Source organism: Lactuca saligna, chromosome 4 (genome assembly GCF_052625555.1).
Source record: "Lactuca saligna cultivar CGN05327 chromosome 4, ASM5262555v1, whole genome shotgun sequence".
Taxonomy (NCBI): Eukaryota; Viridiplantae; Streptophyta; class Magnoliopsida; order Asterales; family Asteraceae; genus Lactuca; species Lactuca saligna.
Window position 1 is genome coordinate 12,458,815 of NC_136420.1, and position 13,686 is coordinate 12,472,500.

Below are 13,686 nucleotides of genomic sequence, written 5' to 3' on the forward strand. Positions count from 1 at the left end.
CAAATCTCTTTCTGGATTAAATTCTTCATCTTTTAACTCTAGCTCTTGTGACTCAGATTGTTCTTGTGTGTTGGGCAAGATGTTATCTAACCATCTATCAAATTTCTTCAAATCATCATGTGAGTCATAGTCCTCATCTTTTTGCTCATTTACCTGCACTACTTCCTCAAGAAAAGCATCAAAAGCATCGAGATTTGAAAAATACATAATAAATAAAAAATAAAAATAACTATTAAACTAAATAAAAAAATTAATCAACAAATAAAATAAAAAAATGATAACAATTAGCAAATAAAATTAACTATTTAGAACCGTTCCCCGGCAACGGCGCCAAAAACTTGATGTGTGTAAAACCAACTAGTTTTAATCCTACTAACTTAGACACAAAATAAACACACGAAAGGCAGTGTACCTATCGATTAGTAATATAGTTCAAGCAAGTAGGGTATCGAACACAGGGAACGGTAAACAATTAAAATAAATGCTAATATTATCTAAATAAAACAAATAATAGAAAGGGGGTTTTCTCTAGTTTTGCAAGACTAGAAACTTACACAATTAACTAAAACTTAAACTAAGAAACTAAGAGCTAAGAAAATAAAAATCAACTAAATTCAATAATAAAGAGGACTTCTGTTTAGGTTTGACTCATTTGTTCCCATGGATGATTTCAATGTATCGGATTAATTCTTCATTGGCTACCGACTAAGATGATTAGTTTCACGTTTGCTATTACTAATCCTTAGGAAACAAATTAACTCAAGCAGTGGCCAGTTATCTAAATTAACGAATTTCCTAGTTATTGATTCAGGTTTAGAAAGGCTTGTAATTAGCTAATCAAATTGATGATTCAATTAACCTCTTGTTGATGGTGTATCACACAAGCTCACACATTAACTTACCTATCTTCAAGTTAATTCTAGTTTCACATTCGTTATTCCTAGACATACAACTATGTGGTCACGTAAATCATATGAAATTAGCAACTAAGAGATGCTCATACAACTTAATTACTGATTTATTAACAGAAGAATAGTTATTGTTAACACATAAGGTTCTTTAACAAGCTTAATAAAACATAATCACCAATTAAAATTAATCCTAATCAAATAATCAATCCATGTTCACAAATTCATCTACCTAAACAGAAGTTATGAGTTTTTAGCTCATCATTACAATGGAAACAAGCACAAAAACGAAATCAATTGGTAAAAACATAGTTCAAACAAGAGATTAGGTAAGAGTAAACTTGATTTTGACTTGATTCTCCTTAAAATTGAATGTAGGGTTGATTCCCTTGCTTCCCACGCTCTAGCAGCACCTTTAGTCGACAATTGGCCTCCAAGGGTTCATCTATATGCTAGGGTATCGATCTGAAAGTCCCTTTATATAGATTTTCACAAAACAGGGGCTACTCGGCGAGTCCAGTGACCTACTCGGCGAGTACGTCACTTAAAACCCGTGTACGGCAAGTCAGCGCGTCCAGAATCGCGAAACTTCAGACCAACTCGGCGAGTAATCGAACCTACTCGCCGAGTACGTTTGGAATCAGCATTTTCTCAAAACACGAAAGTCATCCGAAATTGTGTCTAGTTTTCAGAACATTTTGAATCTCATCAATCGGAGTTACGGTTCATGAGATATGGCCAAAACACTGACGAGGGGTCAAGCTGTCCAGCAACGTCCTTCTTTCTTCAAAATCCATGATCCAAGCGTCCAATCGCTAGTTCCGCTTCATTTTCCTTTCGAGCATGTATTTGTTGCTGAAAATGAAATATTTAATCTAATTAAGCACCTTTTGTTCATTAAATGAGACAAAATCAACATAAAGTATTAAGATAATGCATGAATTTTATAACTAAATATGCCCATATCAACATCCCTTTCTAAGTTGTAAATAATGTTGTTGGATCCTAGCCCTAATTTCTCATTTGGGTGTTTAATTGGGGATTCAGTTCTAATCAAACTTTATTCCTTTAAATTTCCAGATGTCTAACGCAAACACAAACAACACTGCTCCTGGTTAATACTCGCTAATGAGCCTATGTCAAAAGGTGACATTTGATGGATCGAATTTCAACGAATGGATGAGATACATTCGCATGATTGATCGTTACGAGGACAAAGAATATGTCCTCGACGAGAAGCTTGAAAAGATTAATCTAGGAGTCGCTACTCTCGAAGAGTTGGCCGTCTTTGAGTCCCACGAGCATGATGCAATGAAATTTCATTGCATTATGCTGGCCACTATGAATCTTGAACTCCAAAAGTCCTATGAGGACATGTATCCATATGAAATGCATCACGATTTGTTGGAGAGGTACCACCAAAGCGCAAGGCAAGAGTGCTATGAGATCATCACCAACATGATCACCACTATGATGGGGAGTGGAGAGTCCCTAACCTCACATTTGCATAAGATGCAGAGGTATGTTGATCGTCTTCGCAAGTTAACTGTTAAATTTGGGGAAGATTTGGCTATCGACATCATTCTCCACTCCTTGCCCTCGTGCTACAACCAATTCAGGATGACCTACCATATGAATAAGGAAGAGGTCACCTTGATCAAACTCCAAGGGCTCCTAAGGACTGCTAAGAGCAACCTCAAGGAAAAAATTTGTTGCATCATCATCTACTGTGGCTGCTCCTGTGTTGGCAATTAGTCAAGGAAAGGGTAAGAAAAGGAAGGGTACAAGTAAGAGCCACCATAAGGGTAAGCCCCATGATGGTTCCTCTTCTAATGGAACCAAAGTTGGTTCAGTCAAACCCTCTTCCGAACCCAAAGAAGCAGAGTGCTACTACTGCCACGAGAAGGGCCACTGGAAACGAAGCTGCCCTAAGTATCTGCAAGACATAAAGGATGGGAAGATATAGCCCACCTTTGCAGGTATGTATTCTATTAAATCTAACAACTCATCATTTGCTACTTCATGGGTTCTTGATACAGTATGTGGTTTCCACATTTGTTCTGATTTGCAGGGCCTAAGAAGAAGTAAGGAGGTGGAACATGGGAAGATAAACTTGATTATGGGAAACATAAGATCGTCGCCTGTGACTAGAGTTGGAGTTTTTTCTTTAGTGTGGAATAATGGGTTAGGATTAGATTTAAATAATTATTGCTATTCGCCAAATATGGCAAGAAACATCATTTCATTTCATGGATTGTTTAGACAAGGTTTCAGATACTCATTTAATAATAGTAATGGTTCTATTAATGTTTATTTGAATGGTGTTTTTTATTTCGATACATAAGGGATCAAATAACAAATAATATAAATCAAACAATTAATTTAGTGATTTCATCAAACCTTGTTAGACATTAGGGTTTGGACAACTTAGCCACCAAGCAGCCCAAGGAACCTTCTGGAATAAGGCCATTGGAAGAAAATATGATGATCTTTCATCATAATTTCGTTCCCCTTTAATCCATAAGGTTTCCCAGCCCAAAACTCAACTATCACACATTTGACAGTTTATGCCCCTTTATTTAATTAATCTCTTTTAGTCACCAAATTAATTCTAATTAATCTATGACCAATACTAATTAAATAACTATGATTTCTCCTTTAATATATTATTCTTATAATATATTAATAAACCATAATATCCTCTCTCTCTCTCTCTCTCTCTCTCTCTCTCTTTCTCCTCTCAAATTACCTTGTTAAGTTGCTTCGGTGAAGGCAACCCAAAAGGACCATGCACAACCGGGTCAAGTACATACCAAATATAGTTATGGACATAGACACTTATCCAACAGTTCAGGCTATCATCCACCTGAATATCCTCGAGAGGTACAACTACAAAGTCGTCTACTATGCATTTTTGCAGCTGGGAGACGTGAAAGGTGCTATGAATCTGACTAAGCTCGACTGGGAGATCCAGCCTATACTTCACCTTGCCTACTCGGGCAACGACCATGAAAGGACCGATGTACCTGGGGACCAACTTGCACCGCTTCCTGAATTGGATGACACCTTTCCATGGTGACACCTTCAGGAGGACCATTTCCCCGACTTGGAATTCTAGGTCTGAACGACGCTTGTCGGCTTAACTTTTCTGCCAACTCTGAGCAGTCTGAAGCCTGCTCCGGGCCTGCTAGATCCTCTCCGATGTCTTGAGTACCACTTCGGTACTCCCCATGACTCTTTGCCCAACCTCACCCTAATAAATCGGGGTCTTGCACTTCCTCCTATATAACATCTCGAAGGGAGGACGATTGATACTCGCATGATAATTGTTGTTGTAGGAAAACTCTGCTAATGGAAGGTAGGTATCCTAACTACCACCAATGTCTAGAACGCATGCCCACAGCATATCCTCCAGAGTCTGGATAGTTCGCTCGCTCTGGCCATTTGTCTGTGGGTGAAAAGCGGTGCTAAAGTGTAGACGAGTACCCAACTCGTCATGGAATTTCTTCCAGAATCTGGATGTAAACCGCAAATATCTGTAAGAAATCTCTAAGACTGGCACTCCATGTCGGGCCACAACCTCCCGAATGTAGATATCGGCCAGTTTCTCAGCCGATATGCTCTCTTGGATCGGTATGAAATGGGCACTCTTGGTCAATCGATCCACGATGACCCATATGGAATTCACTCCCCGTGCGGTCCTTGGAAGTTTGGTGATGAAATCCATAGTAATATCTTCCCATTTCCACATGGGAATATCTAGTGGCTGCATTTTTCCGTGTGGTATCTGGTGCTCATCCTTGACGTTCCTGCAGGTTAAGCATCGCTCTACATACCATGCTACATCCCACTTCATGCAGGGCCACCAGTAATTTAGACGAAGATCTCTGTACATCTTTGTCGCCCCGGGATGGATAGAAAACCTGGATTTGTGCGCCTCTTCCATTAATACTTGGCGCACACCTCCATGATATGGGACCCATACCCTCCGGTGAAGAGACAACAATCCACAACTGTCATAGTCAAAGAGGAAACCTGACCCACAATACGCTCGCTCTTTCAATGTTCCTACTTCATGGCCTCCTGCTGGGCCTCCCGAATCTGCTACAACAGGGGAGTCACAACCGTCATCCTCATACAGATTTCCCTGATCGGTGCTGCCTTGCGGTTATGCACGTTGGCCACGACATTCGCCTTTCTCGGGTGGTAGAGGATCCTACAATCATAATCCTTTACCACATCAAGCCACCGACGTTGCCTCATATTCAGATTTGGCTGATCTATGAGGCACCTCAGGCTCTTATGGTATGTGTAAATGGTACAACGAACCCCATAGAGGTAATGACGCCAAATCTTGAAGGCAAAGACAACCGCCCCCCATCTCCAAATCATGCATCGGATAGTTCACCTCGTGAGGCTTCAACTGCCTCGAAGTGTAGGCAATAACATGCCCTATCTGCATCAGTACCACGCCAAAACCCGAGAGGGAAGCATCACAATATACTTTAAAATCATCCATGCCCTCTGGCAGTGCTAAGATTGGCGCCTTGCATAATCTTTGTCTCAATGTCTCAAATGCGGCCTGCTGCTCAAGCTCCCAAGCGAAAGACTACGACTTTCCTCGTCAACCGGGTCAGGGGCACAACTATCTTGGAGAAGTCCTGAATGAATCTCCGATAATAATCTACCAGTCCAAGAAAGTTCTGATCTCAGATGGAGACCTTGGAACCTCCCACCTCATCACGGCCTCCACCTTGGCCGGGTCGACTGAAATCCCGTTCTGGTTGACAAGGTGCCCGAGGAACTGCACGTCGACAACCATAACTCACACTTAGAGAACTTAGCATACCAGCTCTCCCTCCTTAAAGTGTCCAGAACGTCCAGCAAGTGCTCCTCATACTGCTCCAGCATCTTGGAATAAACCAATATGTCATCGATGAAAACTATCACAGACCGATCCAACATCGGTCTGTACATGCGGTTTATGAGATTCATGAATGCGGCATGAGTATTGGTGAGCCTGAAAGGCATCACCACAAACTCATAGTGACCATAACGCGTCCGAAAAGCAGTCTTTTGCACGTCCTCCTCTCTGAACCTCATCTGATGATAACCCGATCACAAGTCAATCTTGGAGAACCAAGATGCTCCTTGTAGCTGGTCAAAGAGGTCAGCAATCCTCGAAAGTAGGTAACGATTCTTCACTGTTACCTTATTCAGCTCCCGATAATCTATACACATTTGATGCGACCCATCCTACGTATTCATAAATAAAATCGGGGCTCCTCAGGGTGAACTGCTTGGTCTAATGAATCCCTTGTCTAACAGTTCCTGTAGCTGTGTAGACAACTCCTGCATCCATCAGGAGCCAACCGATACGGTACCTTGGCTATCGGAGCCACACCAGGAACTAGGTCGATCCTTAACTCTACCTGACTCTTCGGAGGTATTCCAGGAAGCTCCTCAGGGAATACATCTGCGAACTCTCATACTACTAGCACATCGCCCACCGTCGCCTTACCCGCCTCCCAGGTATCAATAACATAGGCGACATATCCTTGGCAACTTTAACGCCTGGGTTTCAATGCTAAGCATTTTTAAACGATGTAATAGTCTAGGTCAACTATTGTAACTCTTTTTGAAGTAATAAAAAGGAATTATTTGAGTACTATGTGAATTATGTGTATTTATATGCTTATTACATATTTATAAATGTGTAATAAATAAAGAATAAAAATAAGCATCAAAATTAAAGTGTGAGATAAGCCCGATATCTTTACATAAAGTTATAGTGGTCGAAAAAAGGATTCTGGGGATACAAAGAACGCCAAAATCCAAGTTATAACGAAAAAGTTATGAACCGTCGAAGTTTCACGAACGAACCGGCGCGACACCGGGAAGCATAAATAGTGAATTTACGATAGAGCAAGTTTTAGCCTTAGCGACCTAAACGAAATCGTAGAATATGTTAAACCGAGAGCGTCCATAAACAGAACGCCCAAATCTGACTTTGTTTGAGGAAGTTATGATTTTTCGAAGTTTCGACTTAGCGGTGTACAACCCAAAGTTCGAATATTAGATCGAGCGGTTTTTAGCTGACATAACCTAAACGAGAATCGAAGATCTCGTTAATAGTAGTGTAACGATAAAAGTACTGACGAAAACGGACATCGGATGAAGAAGTTAGGAATTTTTAACAGACGAATCCTATCCCGACCTGTTAAAAACATAACTTTTAAAATAAATTCAAAATTAGCCGACAGAGTCTACACGAAAGATGTAGAGTACGTTCCCGCCTACGCGTGGATATAAAGAACGTCGAAAATGGAGCTCGTATACAAAATATACAAATTTTTGAAGTTGAGGGTGAAATTTGCGAAACATGTTGCGATAGTGATGACGTGGCTCGATCTGGGCCGTCCGATGAAGATCAACCTCGTATCTGATGAACGACGCATCACCCTTCGCTACGCCCTGCGTCCGAGGTTGGGTACGCCCAGCGTACCTTGGCCTTATCCCTTCCGAGTCCGGGTGCGAGCCAGCTGTATGCGAGCTGGATCCTTATCCGAAGCTACGCACAACGTAGGTCCGAAGTCCAGCGCCTATAAATAGGCTGCGAATTCTTCCTAGTTTTTCACACCAATTCTCTTCTTTCTCTAACGTCTTTCTCTCTCTAAGGTTTCTAAACCCTCCTAAGCCTAGGTAAACCCCCTAACACCCGAAGGAAGCCCCGAGGCTCCCGGAGTCTCCAAGAAAAAGAGTTTTTTGGTTTGAAACTCTGCCCGCACGAAGCCTGGTTTTCAAGAAAACTTCTAGGTTTTCTCAAAGAAGGTTATTTTTAGAAGCGAGGTGCTGTCCGAATCACTCCATATCAGGTGAGTGTATAGTCACTTTCATCTTACACATATATATGAAGTATTTTCTATAAATTATGTGCTATGTGTAAATATATGTTATCTGTTTACCTGAGATGTTTGCTGGATTAAAGATCTATACTTCTTTCTTTCAGATCTGAAACTTTTTCCTTCGGATCTACACTTTTTCATCTCAGATCTACCCCTTTTTTCTTCAGATCTAAACTACGTACTTTGAGATCTATGTTTCTTTCCTTCAGATCTGAACTTTTTCCTCAAATCTAGACTGTATATGTATTTTATGCCTTGAAAGGTATGTTAGATAAAAGATGTAAGCTTTGATTTACAGATCTGTACCATGTATGTATTTTATATCTACAAATATGTTGGGTAAAGCATGGGTAGATAAAATAGTTGGTGTGTGGTGAAATAAAATGATGAGAGGCCTCAATGTTGGCGTTGTTCTAGTCATCTAGCGGAGTATGGATGACGACCACGGATTTTTCTAGGAAGTCCAGTGGAACGCTAGCAGGCTCGCAACCTGTAGGTGTTTGTGAACGAAGTGTTCACTGGTGTACTCCCCCCCCCCCCCCCCCATGGTTGCCTCACGGACACTTATGGCTGAGGAATCCCCTTAACAGCAGTGTCCATCCCGATGAAATTCCTTAGGATAGGTCCCTTATGATAGATGTTATAAGGAGGTAAGGTGAGGATAACGGGAACAGGTAATTGGATTAATGATTGTTGAAAATAATAAACTTATTTATTGTGGGTTGAAAACCCTATATGCTCACCAAGCTCCCAACCTGACCCACTCAAGTTCTTGTATTACAGGTAGTGGAAAAAGCATAGTTGGATGACTTGACGAGAGATTACGGATTTGAGGCAAAATTATGTTTTGTGGCCTAAGGTGTTTATTTCTTTTTGGTTTATGCTTATGGTCTGTATCGAGTATTGACATCCCGAGTTTTTGTAATGGAATGAAAATACATTTCTTTAAGAAATGCTTTGATAAATTTATATCATATTTTGTTTTGGGAACAAATTCCGCAATACTTTTTTTTTTGAAGTTACTCTGATTTTTATTAAAAAGCATAAACGAAATCGGTCTTTTCTGTCCGTAAAAATGGGGATGTCACAGCAACCCTGCTGGAGGTAGCACCTAGCTCTCGCTGCTAAACATAAAGTTGGTCTCTACTGTGGCCTCTCGCCCTGAACCACCAGCTCTCCCCCACTTGGGGTCCAAATCCGTACCAACTACTGCGTTGGGGCTCAACCAATCCATCCCTATGATAACCTTGTTCCCCCGCAAAGGTATGAGAACCAAATCTACTAAGTAGCGCTCTTCATACAACCTCAAAACACAATCTCTGAAAACCTCTGACACACGCACTTATCGATCGTCTGCAATCTCAAGCTCTAGGGGCACTCCAATTTGCCCGAAGACTCAGGGAACCTCTTGCTAAGTGCAAGAGAAACAAATGATCGAGTGGCACCTGAATTAAACAAAACCTGTACTTGGATACCGTTCACATGGAACGATCATAACAAACATACAACATGACATATCAATATCATAAAAAAACATATAACAAAAGCTAGGGAGAAGAAATCATATCCGTCACCACATCGGGTGCGGCATGTGCCTCCTCGGTAGTCAATTGGAAGGCTCGGCTTCTTACCAATGGAGCCTCTGTCTTGCCCTTCCGGCCATTAGTAATCCGTAGGATTGCTGGAGCACGTGCCATCACTGGCGTTGCTGCTGCTGTTGTCAACTGAGGGAAATTGGCCTTTTTATGGCCTCGCTGGTTGTAGTGGAAACACAGCAACTCCGATATCTGAAAAGTGGGCGCAGGGGCGGTACAATCCTTGCTGAAGTGCCCAGTCTTTCCGAACTTGTAGCAGCCCGATGATCCCATTCTACAAACTCCCTCATGAGTCTTGTCGCACCTTCCACAGCGGCCCCGACCCTGCTGGCCCCTCAACCAGGAGTCGGATCCCTTGGGCTTCTTTCCCGAAGCCCCAGTCACATGCCCCTCCTTCGCCTTCCTCTTCCTGATGTGCTCCAAGTCAATCTCCCTCTCCCTTGCCCTGGTAATCATGGAATCCAGGGTCGGTCATGCTGAGAAACTGACATGCTCCCGGATGTCAGCTCTCAACATGTCATGGTAGCGGGTCCTCCGCATCTCCTCGTCCCCCGCATACCGGGGAACTAACAATGCCCTATCCCAGAATTTGGTGGTGATTTCCGCCACCAAATCCATCGTCTGCCTCATGTATAGAAATTCCCTAGCCAGCTGCTGAAGTTCCACAGCCGGTGCAAACTCCGCCCTAAACCTGGTCACAAAGTCAGACCAGGTCATAGCCTCAATGGTTGCTGCTCCCAAGGAATCACCAACTGACTCCCACTAGTATCTAGCTCTGTCCCTCAAACCTCCTGCAGCGTATCGAACCTTAGACCCCTCAGGGCAGAAGCTCGTCAGCTGTGCAGAATCAATGTATGCAATCCATCGTCTCGAAGCAATAGGGTCCTTCGCCCCATGGAAATTCGTCGCACCATTGCCCCTAAAGTCCTTGAAGGACAGTGTGTGTGATCCTGACTGGCTGAGCACCATGTCGCTCCTGAACGCCCTGAGGCGATCCTCCACCAGCTCTATGATCCCTTCCTTGATCAACCCGAAAATCGTCATGGTCGACTTGAGGATGACTCTCGTGATCTCGGACGCGATGAACTCGCGTAGTCCCTCATCCGAAGGCTCGGAACTTGCACCCTAACCTGATCCTGAACCGGATCCTGACCCTGAAACTCTCCCTCCATGACGTGTGATCATCACCATTCTGAAACAGAACACATAATCTTCAGAATCATACATAAATATTGGGAAGTCTCATACACTCTATAGTTTCTTGATTCCATCTTAGCCTTCCTTGACTCAAGTACGGATCCTCTACTTTTAGTAGTACGGGCCCATACTACCTTCCACATCTATCCGTACTTTCCTCAAGGATTTCTTCGACTTCACTTATTCCCTTCTACTATTGTTGCACTCTTTCCAAATCCCATCCTAGGCTTACCCTAGGGTAACTCTCCAACTCACCCTCCACCATCATCTGCATAAGAAGTCCCTACTACCCTCACTCAACTAACTTGCGAATACCATTGCATATCGCTAAGACCATATAATTCTTCAAACGAGAGGTTCTGCCCTACAACGGTTGGACTTGAACAAGAGCTGCGAAATAGGGCTAAACCTAACCTTCTGAAATTATTTAATCCTCACAATACGTAATGTAATGTATTCACTTATTAGTTAAGTAAAGATAACTAGAACTCCTATTAGCACAAAGCAAGAAACATTTGGGCGTTAATAAATCCTATCAAACGTACTCTATCCAAGCTATCATATATCTGGCTAATCAGTATTATCTTGTAGCTCAACAGACATATATAGCAGGCATATCAAGCATATTCCTAGATCCTCATCCGTATTCTAGCATACAGTTTTCATAATCATATCATATCATAACATAACATGTATAGGTATCTTGGGGAAAATTTACTTGAGCTCGGCTGGTCGCGCACATCACACACCTTGTTCTTTTCAAAATTATGTTCTCTTTTTCAAATCCTTTTCAAACTTCTTTTTGTGAAAGGGTCTTATTTTTGAAATTTTATACCAAGTCCGTAGTTTGAGTTTATACACGCCTAGGAGTGTGCTTGAATGCCTCAAACCAATGCTCTGATACCAACTATAACATCCCAAAACTTAGGACCAAAAATTTTGTTTTTAATACAACAATTTACAAAACAATTATAAGAAACATCATTAAGTCACATCATTTCATAAAACCATAATCTCATGTATTAAAGTCATATTATAAAATAGTAACAATGTCAGAGTACAATCCCAAGAAATCTCATAGTGCGGAATCCTACGTGTGTGTGTAACATGTCGCTAATGCGCCGACTTTTTCCCATTCGCTGAGGAGGTACCTGAAACAAAATTGAAAACTGTAAGCACGAAGCTTAATGAGTTCCCCCATCATACCACATACCATACAATCATATAACATACATTATGCCAGGCATATCTGGGTGCCTGACCTACCCCTTTGGCTCTCTCAACCGGTGACTTTGCCTAGCATATATGGGTGATGGCCTACGCCTTCAGTCCTCTCGATCGGTCTCGGGGGATTATCCCCCTTACTACTATCACATATTATCATATAATCATACTCTATCTAGCATGGCTGGGTACTAACTACCCCATTCGGCCCTATCGGCCGGTAACTTAGGGACTATCTCCCCCTACTACTACAATCATATAACATCATAACATGCTAACACATAAACATATCAAATAGAAGCAAACACAGATAAGTATCATAAAGACTATTGTCTACCATACACTTATACTAGTGGGCCGACATTGTGGCCGTAGACCTACCGCTACTGAAAGGTAACTCACCTCGTAATACCGTGTGTGGTCCACTAATGGCCCAATTTTCCGAACTGGGTCTAACCCTTCAAATGGGCCTTTTTCACAATTTCTAATAAGTCTTTATCCCCAAACAAAATAAGCTCAAATGGCCCAATATGGCCCAATACTTCCGATTCCAGATTCTCGGGTCCAATTGTGCTTTACAGTAGGTTATGAGGCCTAACAGTCCAGGCCCAACCCCTAACGCCCTAAAGCCCAAATGATTCCATTCTGTATGCGTACGCACGACGTACTTGTCACGTACGCCTAACATACGCTGGCCTTGGCCGCATACGAGAAGTTGACCCAGTACGCGCGGCGTACTAGGGAGTACACCCAACGTACTGGCCAGCTTTTTAGGGACTTCAACCAAGACTTAATCCATTAAGCCTTTACGTCCAAAATTTAGATTCAGGTCCTTTGAGACCTCCTAAGCCATAAAGTCACGAACTTTATGTGCTTGCATGCATGGTTGGGGTCAAATATGGTTTTAGGTCCTTTTGACAAACTTTAAAACCCACTAACACTTGCATGGTTGTGGCTTAACCATCAAGGTCTGATTTTTATGACTCTTAGTGCCTCTAAGAGTCCAAAAGTACAGCTATTAAGGTTAGAAATCGTTAAGATGCAAGAAGCCTCAATAATGGAGTCCAAAAGTAACCTTAAACACCCTTATTAGCAATCTAAGAACATGATGACCAAGTTTGGGACTTGATACCTCAAGTGGGGCAGAAATGATGCTATTCTTTTGGATCTACAAGTTCTTGGTGGATCTTTGCTCCTTCTTCAAGTTCCTTTCTCTTCTAAGTACCAAAATCACACCAAAATGCACTCAAATGGCCTCCAAATAACAAAGACACACCAAAGTGGGTTAGGGTTTTCGTGGTGACTACTTAAGGGTGAAGGGAGGTTGAACAAACATGGATAATGTTCTTTATATAGGGAGTAAACCCTAATTTTTAGGGTTTAAAGGGCTGAACACTTACGATGGGCGTACTCCTGGTATGCTGGGCATACATTCTTGGCTCCCGTGCTTCCTTTCCACGAGTACGCTGGGCGTACCTGGCAATGTACGCCCCGCGTACTCTGCTTCCTCATCCCATTAGCAAGACCCAAAGGTCAAGCCCAACCAACCACTCTACACTTCAATTATGATGAATAATGATAATAATACCTAGAAAATCTTGGATGCTACACAACGATGTACCAATGTGCGACGTAAGAAGGTGGTATTTCAGGAAGGTGATCTTGTGTGGGTGCACCTCAGCAAGGAGCACATTCCAGGGGGTCGAGCGAATAAGTTGCAGCCCCGGGCTGATAGGCCATTCTGGGTATTAAAGCGGATAAATGATAAAGCGTATAAGATCGATCGTCCTGGGCATTATAATATCTCGGCCACTTTTAATGTAGCTGATTTGTCTCCATTTTTACCTGATCTTGATG

At 42.2% G+C, this 13,686-nt stretch overlaps 1 protein-coding gene across 1 annotated transcript in view; it reads right to left on the minus strand.

Annotated features, from left to right (window-relative positions):
* Nucleotides 1-11,644: 11,644 nt before the first annotated feature.
* LOC145041232 (putative WRKY transcription factor 3) overlaps nt 11,645-13,686 on the minus strand; it is a 7,665-nt gene continuing 5,623 nt past the window's right edge. The window contains exon 5 of the mRNA XM_078989236.1: nt 11,645-11,756. Coding sequence (XP_078845362.1) covers nt 11,719-11,756 — 38 coding nt within the window. The 3' untranslated portion in view covers nt 11,645-11,718. The remainder of the gene's footprint in view (nt 11,757-13,686) is intronic.